Source organism: Littorina saxatilis, linkage group LG17 (genome assembly GCF_037325665.1).
Source record: "Littorina saxatilis isolate snail1 linkage group LG17, US_GU_Lsax_2.0, whole genome shotgun sequence".
In the NCBI taxonomy this organism is placed as follows: Eukaryota; Metazoa; Mollusca; class Gastropoda; order Littorinimorpha; family Littorinidae; genus Littorina; species Littorina saxatilis.
In genome coordinates, this window is record NC_090261.1 from 40,865,217 (window position 1) to 40,880,421 (window position 15,205).

Consider the following 15,205-nt stretch of genomic DNA (forward strand, 5'->3'; position numbering starts at 1 on the left):
GGGGGGTGCACTTTGAATCGAAAGTGAATGTGATGGGCGCGAAGCGCCCGAATTTGCTAGGGGGGTCCGGGGGCATGCCCCCCCGGAAAAAAATTTGGCTCAAAGAAGCAAAATGGTGCCATCTGGTGCCATTTGAACTTATAAATGGTCATAGAATCAGCTTTCCAAATTTTTTATTTTTTTTTTGCTGGAGGGGGGGTGCACGTGCACCCTGTGCACCCCCCCCCCTCGTCCGCCCCTGACTGTTTTGCATCCTTTTTTTCAAAATTTTCCGGGGGGGCATGCCCCCGGACCCCCCTAGCAAGCTGGGCGCTTCGCGCCGTCGGCTTCACAATATACTTTTGGAAACCCCCCCATAAAATGAACTGATCCGCCCCTGACTAAAACAAACAGTCATTTGTGCTAAGCGCCGCGGACTCAAATATGCCGGTGTAACACGAGAAAATTACTCCCACGAGATTTTTACTCCGGAGTAAAAATTTCGTACGAAAATGTTACTCCCTTTACGAAAAAAACACTCCCCCATTACACGAGAAAATTACTCCCCACGACAGGTGAGTTCCGAGTAAACATTTCGTACAAAAATGTTACTCCCCAGACGAATAAAAGACGAATAAATTACTTCACCCTAGCACGAGCAATTTAACTTCCCATGTCAGGTGTACGAAATTTATACTCCCTTGTCCCCTGTTAGTCTTGGTGGTGGAAGGGGTGGAGGGAGGGTAGCGCGACATTCGTTTGCGCGAGATCACATATTGGCATTATCCCTTCGCCCGCATCCCATTTTCGCGTACGAGATTTTTACTGGAAGTAAAAAAAATGGGGAGTAAAAATTTCGTGGAGGGAGTCATATTTTCGTGCCTTGGGGAGTTCTTTTCTCGTACGAAAAGTGTACTCGGAGTAAGAATTTCGTACGAAATTTTTACTCCGGAGTAAATTTTTCGTGGAGTAAAAATTTCGTGTTACACCAGCACTGTTTTAAGACGACTCTTCGAGTCGTTCCCAGTGTCAGTGTGTGTGTGTGTGCAGTGTGTGTGGGCGAGTCAGTGTTTGTGTGTGTGTGTGTGTGTGTGTGTGTGTGTGTGTGTGTGTGCCAGTATGCATGCGTGTAAATGTATGTCTATGTGTGCAGTGTGTGTGTGTGTCGGCGGGGGGCCGCGTTTTCTGCGTCTTTCGTATCCCTTATCCTAAAACAAGAATGGTAATTTTATCACGGTTGAACGTTTAATTTATCGATCTTTAAAGTCAACAAAGAAGATCCACAACAGTCACAATGATAAGTATGCAAGTACGATCACTTATTCCAAGCGGATAGCATGAAGCAAAACGAGGCAAACTGTTGTGTGTCTGTTTCGTCCACTTCAGTCGACATCGCCTGATCATGTTCTAGCCCGGTAAATGTTTCGTTTTGTAAATTAAACGTTCAGTAAGGTTATACCATTCTCGATGTTTGATTCTTGATTGTTGAACTTTAGCAGTCTATCTTTGTATCTGATTCAGTTTCTTTCGTACCACTATCGAGGGCCCCAAAGGGGGGGGGGGGGGGGGGGGGGGGGTATCATCACAATCACGGGAAGGGAAATTTTAGCTTTCACGATCACAGTTACCTTGATTTTTGTTTTCACGATCACAAACACCTTGACGAATAGAGGATCACAGATAGATACAGCTGTGAAAAATGTACGTTGAAAATAAAATGCTTAGCAATAATGCCCATCACGATCACGAAAACAAATGACGATCACTATCACGAGACTTGATTTATTTGTCATCACGGATCACGGGCAAAGTCCCATCACGATCACAGAAATGGAAATTTCGGCAATCACGGTCACAGAAAGGTCAAAAAACGCCTATCACGATCACGATTTTAAACCCTTTGGGGCCATCACTATCGTTCAATAGTAAATCCACGCAACCTGGACAGCGTGTTTCGATATTATGGCGTTGGCGGGATAGGAGCGGGGGAATCTATAAAGGCAAGCTGTCACAATGATTTTGTAATCAATTTTCCACGCCATGCATATGGTAAGGTTTCACTCTTCTCTCGCTTTTGTTCATGTACCCCTGACACCGTCGTCATGAAATCGACACGACGCGACACGCAATGAGGGTCGACGTCACCAAGACGCGTGTGGCAGGCGACATTTTATCAGTCCGGGCACTGAACGTTTTCATCATCTTTTGGAGGATTATATATAAATGGAGCATGGAGTCAATAACGAGCAATTTCCGTGAAGGTATAGGAAAAAATATTTGGAGCCAGACGAGGAAGAAAACTTTGTATCCGTTCCGAAACTATTGTGGTGTGGCCAGCGGAAGTTTCGCGAAAAAAATAGACTTTATTTTCAATGTCTCTGTGACACGTTTTCTTTGACTGTGTACACGTGGGCTCAAATACGTGACTTACTTTTTGAGTGTTTGAATTTGAATCGGTGTAACTTTGTGTGAAGTTTCTGAGAGTGAATACCCAAAAAAACGAAGACGCATTTCGAATTTCACAGCCACGGTGGCGTTTAACGTGAGCGTGCTATTTTTGTTGTTGTTAATTAATAAAAACAAACTCTGCGTCGTGCCAACCATGAAGAATAAAACATTTCTTGTTGTCACGTGGGGGATTTACCTGTGTGTTCTTCACAATGGAATTTTCAGGTAGGTGATAATGATAATCTCTAGTGACTGCGTGCGATGAAGTTAAAACAAAACAAAACAACCAACCAACCAACCGAACGATGCATTATTCAGTTTTTGGGGAAAAGTCTCGAAGGGTAATGAGATATATGTGTTAGGCGCGTTTGATCGATCTGCGCGATCGCGCGATCGCGCTGCGCGTTTGGTGGATCGATCAAACGCGCACACATCGATCGATGTGTGCGCGTTTGATCAATACAAAGAATACAAGAATCGTTAAAACGCGCAGCTCTTATATACTTGCGCATTTGGACGATCCGTCTCACAAATCACCATACTACGCACACACACGTCTGCTGGCAATGACCGGAAGTTATGACCGGAAGTAGGCCTAGCTATAAGTGTCTAAACAACAATCTGTAAGACATTTTAAAAAAGAAGAAAAAATGGGATTATATTGTACCAAACACTTAGACTACCTCAAAGACATCACATCACAGGTATATATGCGTCGAGGTTGCACCTGATCATCCATTTCACATGTATTAGCTCATTGAGTGTTTAATTGTCCTTTAATAGCAAATGATTTAAAAGTTCAGCTGTTTTCATGAGATGTCAGAGGGATGGACAGAGATGAGGAAGGGGGGATTGGGAGGAGAGACTAAGAGAGAGACTCAGAGAGAGAGAGAAAGTGTGTGTGAGAGAGAAAGAGAGAGAGAGAGAGAGAAGAGAGAGAGAGCAGAGAGGAGAGAGACAGAGAAGAGAGAGCTAGAGAGAGAGAGACTGAGACTGAGACTAAGAGAGAGAGAGACAGAGAGAGAGAGATCCTGAGAGACTGAGCGACTAAGAGAGAGAGAGAGAGAGAGAGAGAGAGAGAGAGAGAGAGAGAGAGAGCGATAGAGAGTGATAGAGAGAGAGAAGAGAGACAGAGAGAGAGACTGAGAGACTAAGAGAGAGAGAGAGAGAGAGAGAGAGAGAGAGAGAAACATTGAAACATAGAACATAGATAGCATTAGGTCTGTAGGACCTTTTTTCCAGCTAGTCCTGATCTAAGCAAAATGGTTATAATCGAAATGGGAATACATAGGAACAAACTTTTTATGATGAAACGCAGACACACGCAATAATAGTAATATAAGAATAAGATCATAAGAGAGAGAGAGAGAGAGAGAGAGAGAGAGAGAGAGAGAGAGAGAGAGAGAGAGAGAGAGAGAGAGAGAGAGAGACTGTTTGAAAGATTGAGAGGCCTGACAACAAACAAATCAAAAACGTTGTTGGGGTATATTTCAGAACATTCCTGTATTTGAAACTTTTCACTTCCGGCGTGCGATGCGTGTGTGTGGTAGGGACTTACTTTGTGACAGATCGTCCAAATGCGCAAGTATAAGAGCTGCGCGTTTTAACGATTCTTGTATTCTTTGTAGCCTATTCTTTGCATCGATCAAATGCGCACACATCGATCGATGTGTGCGCGTTTGATTGATCCACCAAACGCGCAGCGCGATCGCGCGATCGCGCAGATCGATCAAACGCGCCTAACATATGCATACAATCACTTTACAGGGTAATTAAAGGACAGACGAACAGATTGTCTTACGCTGAGATTGTATAAGTTCAGGCGGCATTGTCAAGTTAAAAGCTCGGAGTTTTTCGCACCGCCGCTAGACATCGCAAGACCGCTTTCAAAAGAACGAAGCGCAGTTGCCAAAGGCTCATGTATTGTCGCATCACCGCTTGAGATAAGTTTGAATCGATGGTAACCATGGTGTAAAAAGTATGCATGATTCGGTCTTGAATGCAGATTACATTTTTACATTTAGTCACGTTTTCACTAAATGTTTTAACATAGAGGGGGAATCGAGACGATGGTCATGGTGTATATATGTGTGTGTGTGTGTGTGTGTGTGTGTGTGTGTGTGTGTGTGTGTGTGTGTCTGTCTGTGTGTGTCTGTGCGTGTGTGTGTGTAGAGCGATTCAGACCAAACTACTGGACCGATCTTTATGAAATTTTACATAAGAGTTCCTGGGAATGATATCCCCGGACGTTTTTTCTTTTTTTCGATAAATACTTTTCATGACGTCATATCCGGCTTTTTGTAAAAGTTGAGGCGGCACTGTCACACCCTCATTTTTCAATCAAATTGATTGAAATTTTTGTAAAGCAATCTTCGACGAAGGCCGGACTTCGGTATTGCATTTCAGCTTGGTGGCTTAAAAATTAATTAATGACTTTAGTCATTAAAAATCTAAAAATTGTAATTGAAATGTGTTTTTTTATAAAACGATTCAAATTTACGTTCATCTTATTCTTCATCATTTTCTGATTCCAAAAACATATAAATATGTTATATTTGGATTAAAAACAAGCTCTGAAAATAAAAAATATAAAAATTATGATCAAAATTAAATTTCCGAAATCGATTTAAAAACAATTTCATCTTATTCCTTGTCGGTTCCTGATTCCAAAAACATATAGATATGATATGTTTGGATTAAAAACACGCTCAGAAAGTTAAAACGAAGAGATGTACAGAAAAGCGTAGTATGCAGCACAGCGAAACCACTACCGCGCTGCACAGGCTCGTCTCCGTTTTGCACAAGCGGCGGACTACGGTCATTGTGAAAAAATGCAGTGCGTTCAATTTCATTCTGTGAGTTCCACAGCTTGACTAAATGTAGTAATTTCGCCTTACGCGACTTGTCTTTTCTTCCCATGGCATGTGCAGACACAAACAATGGACAGCATTGAACAGCTTCAATATTCTTAGCACAGAGGACACTCTCTGTGATCGAAGGGTAGAAAAAACGGAGACGGCACACACATACACACAGACAGAGACAGACATACACACACACACACACACACACACACACGGCACACACATGCCTCTCTCCCTCTCTTTCTATCTCTCTTTCTTCATTGTAACCGCCTTTGCGAACCCTATAATTATTTATTTCTTATCTAGTCAATAAGTCTCACGAACAACGTCAAGTTTAAAATAAGATAATCTCACTTTCTAAGCCTCAACTTTTGTGTGTATTTTATGACAGAAAATCGAGAATGAAAAAATAGACAAATAGAGAAACTAAATGAAGGTTAGTTGTTAGCTATGAAGTTGTTATCTGCCAGGTAATGATTCTGACTAAAGCCTACGTAAATGTAGTCATATCTCGAGCTGTTGTCTTTGTTCGAATCTGGATTTGGTCACGTCGAGTTAAAGTGATTTGTACTTCATGAATGGAAACTTTGCCTTAGCATGTTTTTCAAAAGTATGGACTATTCAGAGCTATCGGTGAGTACCTAATGATTAATGCAGCAAAGCCTTCCAAATTATTTGAAGTTGTCAATGAATCCATAGAACATTTGACCAAAGATCTTAGGGCTACCACAATACGATCTAGTAATAAGGACACTCAGTGTTAGGACCTCCCTCTGAATGATTGTTTTGCAAAAGTTTGATCAAAGACTCCAACAAGATCTCCTCTGTTTTGCTATGTTGGTATTAGGTTGCTGTTGTTGTTGTTGTTGTTGCTGTTGTTGTTGTTATTGTTGTTGTTTATTGTTATTGTTGTTGTTGTTGTTGTTTTCGTCGTCTTCTTCGTCATTGTTGTTGTAGTGGCTGTTGTTGTTGCTGCTACTGCTCATTATTGATGCTTCCATTGTCTTCGTTCTTGTTGTCACTGTAGCTGTTGCTTTCGTCGTCGCTGTAGACGTTTTGTAGGTCCTTTGGGAATTTGGTATATAGACTTTTTGTTCTTGGGGAATTCTTTCAAGGGAATTTGAGCTGTTATTCCTGAGGCTGGAGTGCAGCGACAGAATCGAGCAACGCATTTTTTTTTGTGTAGACCTTCAACATGTTCAACCTTGTCGCTGTTTTTCTTCAACAGAATCACATGTGGACCTTCGGGAGCAGTGGCAGCAGACCAGCCCCCACCCGAGCTGTGCGATCTACACATGTGGTACCTGGACCGGGTGACGGATGGGGTGTTCGAAGGACACTTGTCCCAGGAGCAGCAAACGGTGAAGAACAAAATAGAGACGCTCATTGCTCGCACCAAGGGTACTTCCAACGCGGGGCGAATCTCGTGCTCCACTCTCTCGGCTTTCGAGAACATGCTGCTTCCTGGCGACCCGACTGAATTGAAAGAATCTGAAAGGACTTCCAAAGGACGTGCAGGCAAAGACAGTGCTTCAGCTGATGAAGAGGCTGCTTCAGATACAACAAGAAATGGTCAAAGTAGCAGACAAAAGACTAAAGAGAGCGAGAGTGTGGGAAACGAGACCGACGAAAAGCACGGTCATAACAACTTTGAAGAGTCACATAAAGATGGACCAACAGCTGAAAAAAGTAAAGACACCGAAGAAGCCACAAAGGTCACAAGGGAAGGACCAGTGTCTGAACAGAAACACAGCGACTCTAAGGAGAAGAAAGCCCAAGTGAAACACAAAGCACATAACGGCAGAGAAATTGAAGGCACAGGGATTCTCATCTTCGGTCTCGATGATGATGACGAGGAAGAAGAAGATGATGATGAAAACGAAAAGACTGATAGTAACGACACACAAAAGGATCAAAACACCAAGAAAAATGACGATGAACATGAAGACAAGAACGAAACTGAAATAGATCAGAACACATCGGAGAAATCGAACGAGGGTGAAGACAGCAACAAGAAAGACCTGACACGATCAAACATAACTCAGTCTTCCACAAACTCCAGCGAATTAAAAAGTTCGTCAAACAGAAGTGTTCAGATATCACACACCTACCCGCCGACATGCGAAAAATACGGGCATAAGTGCAATTTGTCCGAACATTTATTTCCGCCATCATTCGAGTCACAAAAACATTTTCAGCCAGTTCCTCTACATTTGCTAGACCATTGTAAAACGTCGGTCAGGCGCAGCCGGAGACGAAGATCCAATGCAGACAGGTCAAGTTTGAAATGTTACTATTACTGCATTTTGGAAGTCAGAAAAGACAACAGTGATAGAAAATCAATTCGAACTCGATCCTTGTTCCGTGCGGTACAAAAGTCTTGCAGAGTTAAGAGAAAATGTTCCGCGATGTGCCTATATGGACAGCATATGCAGCAGTGTATCCAGTATTATGATTTGCTGCTTCATCACAAGTCAAGTCACAACTTTGCCGATCACACAAAGACAAAAGACGACAAAGAAACAACAGACAGGACACCCAAGAGTACAAAGACAGAGTCTGATGTGAGCAAGACCGAGAACCAACGGACACAAAATAACGCCAAAAAGCACGAGGGATCCAAAGACTTAAAACCAGACGGATCACACGATGCCAAAGACAACGAAGGAGAAGACAATGACGACAGCGATGACGATGAAGACGACGAAGACGAGAAAAACAGCAAAGGTGGTGCTGATGATACAGACTTGGATGACGCATCGGATGACAGGAAGCAGAATGAATCGATAGAAGTCAAGAGAAAAGACCTCAAGGACAAACATAAAGACTCAGGAACCGAAGAAATCAGTAAACACACCAGTAATAGGAGTAAAAAGGACGAAGAAGAACAGCCCAGAAGTTCAAGGCTTACAGAAGAAGAGCTGTTAAGAATAGAAGCCATGTTTCAACAGAAGGTGTCAGAGCAAGCAGCTAAAGTGCAGTCGTTGGAGATCATGATAATGAAACTAGAAAACAACCTTCTCTCGCAGAAACTTCAGGACCAGAACGGTACAAGCCACATCGTCTACCTCGAAAACCAGATCCTTCGCATCGAGAACGAACTCCTAAAGCTGAACCAGAGCTACGCCGCCTTGCATGAAGAGAACGAGATCCTGAAATCCAGACAGAACAAGCACCTGGCCCTCGAGCACAAAGCGAACGAGGTGAAGCAGAATCAGCCGGCCTTGCCCGGCAACACTACCAAGTACTTTGAGCTGGTGACCGCGCAGCAGCAGAAACTCACCGCTCTGAGCGACCTGTTGAGGAACCAGTCCTCAGCTCTCCACCTGCTTCAGCTTCGTACGAACCACCTGGAGGAGCAGAACCAGATGCTGTACCAGATCGTCATGAACCAGACGGCCCTCATCTCTCACGTCATGCAGAAGCTTCAGGAGGTCTCGGAGCAGAACCTAATGAACCGCCAGGAGACGAGCCAGCTCAAATCCGCTATGGATCTTCAGTCGGCCTCTTCCAACCTCATCCACAAGCTTGAGCACATGCTTGAGGAGGCTTCGCCGAGGGTAGGAAATCCCTCCGACAGAGGAACCTCACCCTCTACTTCTAGTCATGAAAACGTGAATTCGAGAGCCTCATCGCAGTTCTCTTCTGTTTTGAAGTTTTTGCCAAAGACATCAGAGTTGCGCTTGAGATCTCATCACTGGAAATGTGAAGGCAATAGAAGTACAAGACTGTGTCTGTGTTTCACAGTTCTCGTATCACCTTGCCCACCTCTGAGAACACTTAACTGGGGTAAGTGCTCGTACATGTTAAGAGAAGTCGAACTTGTGTCGACAGGAGATCAACGCCTGGGTATCCAAACGTTATCTCCTGAGGACAGGGACATCCTCAACAAACAAGGGGCGTTCTTAGGAGTGTCGTCTGAAAACCTCCATACAGACACACGGGTAATGGACACAAAAGAAACGAGAGACAAAGCGAAAGTACCAGCAGATAGAAATAAAGACAGTGCTGATGACGTCAAATTGGTACCCGAATTGGCTCACGCAGGCACAATTGAAAGCACAGATTCTGAGACAAAACATTCAACTTCGTCTTCAGATAATGGGTCTCAAAAGACTTCCAAAGTCGGACCGACTCCCAGCCAAAAGCAGGATTCGAACCCACCACCGACAGCATTACCCAAAGAATCTTCCACCAAAGAAACAGAATCTAAATCGCCGGAACCCAAAGAAATTCCGGATTCGGTAGAGATTCCGAACACCCAGAATGCCGACAAAGAAACTGTGCCAGGATCGAGACAAGAAGAAAAAGATATAAAAGAATCCGAAGAGAAGGTCTCGGAATCGGTCTCAAAACCTCCAGTTTCAGCCCAAATCCTTCCCTCCGCCGTAGAAGCCGATGACGGCCAGAAAGCAAAGAAAGAAAACGTTGAAAAAGAAAGGAAAGACGGAAATTTCGAAATGAAAACCAAGAAACAAGACACGGAGCAGACACCAGAGAGCAAGGAAGACTCACTAAAACATAGGAGGACTCTTCCTGAACCTGTGGACGCTGTTTCAGGCAAGGAAAGAGACACAGAAGAGGCTTCAGAAAATCTCAAAAAACAATCTGAGCCGGAGACGCCACAGACTGAAGAGGACGTAGACAAAAAGCGAGCACAAATATCTAGCGACAAAGCAAAAACAGCAGAGAACACCGCGAAGAAGAAAGGGACTGATGAAGGATCGAAGAAGGAAGGGGAAGAAGCAAAGAGGAAGAAGCAGGAAGCAGAAGCAGACAGGAAGACTGAGCAGCAGAAACACGACGCGATCGTCCTTGCGAAGAAGATGCAAGAAGCAGAGAAGAGACACCCGCCGTACTGGTCTGCAGACAGCAGAAAACCTAAGGGTGAGCTTAATGATTGTGTTGTTCCTTTTTGAATTCATTTAAGCATGTGTTGTAATTGTTTTGTGATTGCTAATTCACTAAGCCGTCTGTTGTGGATTAACTGTTTTTAGATAGTGTCTGTCCCCTGTCCGTGTTCTTATAACTACTACTACTACTACTACTACTACTGCTCCTACTCCTACTACTACTTCTACTACTACTACTACCACTACTACTACTACTACTACTACTACTACTACTACTACTACTACTACTACTACTACTACTAAAAGCTTATAAAGCGCGAACAATAGAGTTCCGTGCTCTCCGCGCTTCTATATCTATATACGGCTTGTGTGTGTGTGTCTTTCTGTCTGTGTGTTCACGATTCACGGCCAAAGTTCTCGATGGATCTGCTTCAAATTTGGTGGGCATATTCAGGTAGACCCCGGACACAATCGTGAACAATTTTGAACACGTGTGTGCTCTCAGCGCGCAGCGCTGAACCGATTTTGGTTTTTCTGTACATCCATTCCCAGTAACTCTTCCTTATCTTCTCCAGTGTTTTGCGCGTTTATCTCCCTTCCTTCGTACGGTGCGCCGGCGAAGCCGTCGTGCCGGGTCCCCCGGCGAAGCCGGGTATTCGGCTCTACTTCTTCCCGGCGAAGCGGGTATTCATCTAGTTATATATATATATATTAACTATGGATAACTATGGGCAGCGGTCACATTTATTTGATTGATATTTTTTCGTTTCTTTGCAGATTGTTACGACCTGTACAAAATAGCACCAACCCAGACTCGGAACGGAGCCTACAAGATCTTCGTGAAGGGTTTGAACCTGTACGTGTCCGTGTTCTGCGACATGAAGGGAGGAGGGTGGACACTGCTCATGAAGCGAGAGGATGGCTCGCTGGACTTCTACCGAGGCTGGGATGATTATGTGAACGGCTTTGGAAGTGAGTCAGTTACCTTCGAGTTCTTTGTGGTGGCAAATTTGGAGTGTATGGATCTTTCTTTCTGTCTGTCTGTCTGTTTGCCAACCTTGCTGCCTGCCTGCCTGTGTGCCGTAGAAGCATATGTATGTGAGTGTGTGTGTGTGTGTGTGTGTGTGTGTGTGTGTGTGTGTGTGTGTGTGTGTGTGTGTCTCTGTCTGTCTGTCTGTCTGTCTGTCTGTCTGTCTGCGTCTGTGTGTGTGTCTATGTCTGTGTCTGTCTGCGTGAGTGACCATTCATTCTTCAGGTAAAACTGAGAGTTGTTTTTTTACTTGACTTAGAAGCAAGCACAGTACTCTCAGAGAGAGTTAACTACATTTGTACTCAAGATCGTTTTAGCAAATTTCAGCCAGCACAGTGATCTTCGCCCCTTGTTTTAAAGGGTCAGTGTCTTTGTTTTGCTGTTAACAATTTGTTTAAACACGTTCCAGCGCCATTCAGCGAGCACTACGTCGGTAACGAGGTGATCCACTACCTGACCAACCAGAATCAGTACAGTCTGCAAGTAGACCTCAAAGACTGGGCAGGTAACACTCGCACTGCTCACTACAAACACTTCTGGGTCGACGACGAGAAAGACAGTGAGTTTATAATGTCTATAATAGACGATGTTCGGAAATACCTCTGTCAAGTTTGTATGTGTTGTGGAGGAGTTGCTTTCCCTTATTGTTACACCCCCGGTATAGGGGTGTGTATAGGATTCGGTCGATGTGTTTGTTTGTTTGTGTGTTTGTGTTCGCATATAGATCTCAAGAATGAACGGACCGATCGTCACCAAACTTGGTGAACAGGTTCTATACATTCCTGAGACGGTCCTTACAAAAATTGGGACCAGTCAAACACACGGTTAGGGAGTTATTGGTGGATTAAGATTCTACAAGGACTTATAGAGGGACATATTAATGGTCAAAGGGAAATAACCTTCTCAGTTGGTGGCAGTGAGAATGGTAAGGACGGGGGTGTTTTTCCTACCTCGGAGGAATTTCTTGTTTCCATGGAAAAGAACTCTTCCACAACTCTTCAACACCCCATTAAAACCCCGACAGGATTCTGTCCAGAATTTGTCTATCATATGTTGTTGTTGTTGTTGTTGTTGTTGTTGTTGTTGTTGTTGTTGTTGTTGTTCTTGTTCTTCTTGTTCTTCTTGTTGTTCTTGTTCTTGTTGGTGCCGCTGGTTGCGCTGTCATTGTCATTATTTACGTTGGTATTGTTTTCCTTCGGGTGAACACTTACAGGGTCAACATGTAGTAGACTTTTTGTTTGCGCTGATTCCAGGTTGAAAGAACTGTCTATATAAATGTGTGGGAGCGATTTCGATTATAGAGACATGTAACTTCCTGCCACATGATTGTGATCTTAAGGCGGGCGAAGATAATCTTACAGAAAATATTTTAATTTGACAATGTTCTCTGGTGTCGGCGCAAGATTTACTTCCGAATACATGAAGGTATTTTACCGAATAATGATTCAGCGCATTGAGCATATGCTCTTACCAGGTAGCCTAAGCTTGAAACAAGGACAGAAAGAGTAGGATGCATGAGATCCTGATCGCTCAAACAAACACAGGCACAGATTCGATCCGGTGTTTGTACAGTTGTTGGCCTTTTGGAGGAGGGAGGCAGAGGCGTTTCATCACAGTCTCGTGTTCAACGTCCAGTGTCGGTTGCCTTTTTGAACACGACTATTGGTCAAAGGGAAATAATGTTATCAGTCTGACAGACATTACTGAGTTCCTCAGTTGCTTCCCTTTAATTAAATGATTACGGTTTTCAGACTTCAGGCTCCATGTTTTGGGCTACAACGGAACTGCAGGCGATGGTCTCAGCAAGCACGACGGCATGGCTTTTTCAACCAACGACCGCGACAATGACCTGCTGGCGTCGGACCAGCTGGGAGGCAGTTGTGCGCGTCGTTTTCACGGGGCCGGCTGGTACTACAAATGCTACATGTCCAACTTGTTGGGATCGCATTATGTGGACGGTATGGTGCCCCATAAAAGATTTGACGGAGTGGCTTGGAAACCCTGGACAGGTCCTAGTTATTCGCTGAAAGAAGTTGTGTTGAAAGTCAAGCCTAGAGCGGCTGGGTAGATAGCTTTGTGAGTGTATTGGGCAATGAACGTGTAAGAGAGTAGCTGACGCGTGAGAGAAATTTGCCGAGTGTTACTGAAGCAGTGTGTGTGCGTGCGTGTATGTGTGTGCAAGTTTGTGTGGGTGTGTTTGTGTGTGTGCGCGCACCCGCGTGTGCATGTGTGTGTTTGGGGTGTGAACGTTCGTGTGAATGGGCCTATGCCGCATAGTATGCGTGTGTGTGTGTGTGTGTGTGTGTGTGTGTGTGGGGGGGATTGTGTGTGTGTGTGTGTGTGAGTATCCTGGGTATTTCCAAAAATAAGGCCTTAGTTTGAAAATAAGGCCTTAAATCTCTGGGCCTATAGTCATTAAAAATGAGGGCGTAAAGAAATAAGGCCTTATTTATTGTAAGACCTTAAATAAAATAAGGCCTTATTTTCAATAAGGCCTTAGGAAAATAAGGCCTTAAGACAAATTAAATTAGCCCTTAAAAAAATAAGGCCTTAAAAAAATAAGGCCTTATTTTTCTGCGCATCACTACTGCTCACCCTAATAGCAGCACACAATAACTTAATGACACATATAGACGACAACACACATACACATACACTCATACGCACGCGCACACTCACGAACGCACATTTGCGCGAGAAAAGAGATAATGAATGGAACAAGAGAAAACATTTCCAAACGATAAACATGACACTGGTTGAAATCGGTTGTCGCACCTGAACTCTCCTGTACACCTGTACCTACCCTAGCGCATTTGCAAACACACACACACACACACACCACACACACACACACACACACACACACACCACACACACACACACACACGCACGCACGCACGCACTCACATACACTCACATACACACAAACCTAGACACAAAGACACACAGACATAAAGACATACAACACACAAACACACACACACACGCACACACACGCACACACACCCTCTCTCTCTCTCTCCCTCTTTCTCTCTTTGTCTGTCAGTCCGTCCATCAGTTCGTTCGTCAGTCCGTCTGTCTATCTGTCTGTCAGTCCGTCTGTTTGTATACATGTGTCCTCTCTCTCTCTCTCTCTCTCTCTCTCTCTCTCTCTCTCTCTCTCTCTCTCTCTCTCTCTCTCTCTCTCTCTCTCTAACGCCGCTCTCTCTGTGTACCAGCATACAACTGAGAGGCAAAAAAATAAGGCCTTAAAAAAATAAGGGCTTATTTTTTTATGGGCTTATTTTTTTAAGGCCTTATTTTTGTAAGGCCTTATTTCCAATATGACCTTAGAAAAATAAGGCCTTATTTTTCTTTAAAAAAAAGGCCTTAAAAAGATAAGCCCTTATTTTAGAAAAAAGGTATTTTTTCTTGAAAATAAGCCCTTATTTCCTGAAATAAGGCCTTATTCATTTAAGGCCTTATTTTTGGGATTTTTGACCCTTTGTGCCAAGGATAGGTGAGAGAGAGAGAGAGAGAGAGAGAGAGAGAGAGAGAGACAGCGACAGAGACAGAGAGACAGAGACAGAGAGAGACAGAGAGAGACAGAGAGAGAGAGAGAAACAAGTCGAGTAAGGCGAAAATACATTTTGTCAAGCTGTGGAACTCACAGAATGAAACTGAACGCACTGGATTTTGTCACAATGACCGTAGTCCGCCGCTCGTGCAAAAGGCAGTAGAATTGACGAGCCTGTTTAGCGCGGTAGTGGTTGCGCTGAGCTGCATAGCACGCTTTTCTGTACCTCTCTTCGTTTTAACTTTCTGAGCCTATTTTTAATCCAAACATATCATATCTAGATGTTTTTGGAATCAGAAATCGACAAGGAATAAGGTGAAATTGTTTTTAAATCGATTTCGAAAATTTAATTTTAATCATAATTTTTATATTTTTAATTTTTAGAGCTTGTTTTTAATCCGAATATAACATATTTATGTTTTTGGAATCAGAAAATGATGAACAATAAGATGAACGTAATTTTAGATCGTTGTAT

At 43.6% G+C, this 15,205-nt stretch overlaps 1 protein-coding gene across 1 annotated transcript; it reads left to right on the forward strand.

Annotated features, from left to right (window-relative positions):
• The first annotated feature begins 5,741 nt into the window (after positions 1 to 5,741).
• Positions 5,742 to 14,004, forward strand: LOC138953279 (uncharacterized). Its single transcript, XM_070325078.1, has 5 exons — positions 5,742 to 5,761; positions 6,520 to 10,178; positions 10,922 to 11,116; positions 11,584 to 11,733; positions 12,926 to 14,004. The coding sequence occupies exons 1-5, from the start codon at positions 5,742 to 5,744 to the stop codon at positions 13,240 to 13,242; spliced, it is 4,341 nt and encodes a 1,446-aa protein (XP_070181179.1). The 3' UTR covers positions 13,243 to 14,004.
• Positions 14,005 to 15,205: the final 1,201 nt, after the last annotated feature.

Bases quoted from the DNA above. Each gene is read 5' to 3' on its own strand.
- LOC138953279 (XM_070325078.1), top strand. From the start codon at position 5,742: ATGAAGTTGTTATCTGCCAG. The intron at 5,762-6,519 runs GTAATGATTCTG...TTTCTTCAACAG, and splicing joins ATGAAGTTGTTATCTGCCAG to AATCACATGTGGACCTTCGG. The intron at 11,734-12,925 runs GTGAGTTTATAA...TACGGTTTTCAG, and splicing joins GGTCGACGACGAGAAAGACA to ACTTCAGGCTCCATGTTTTG.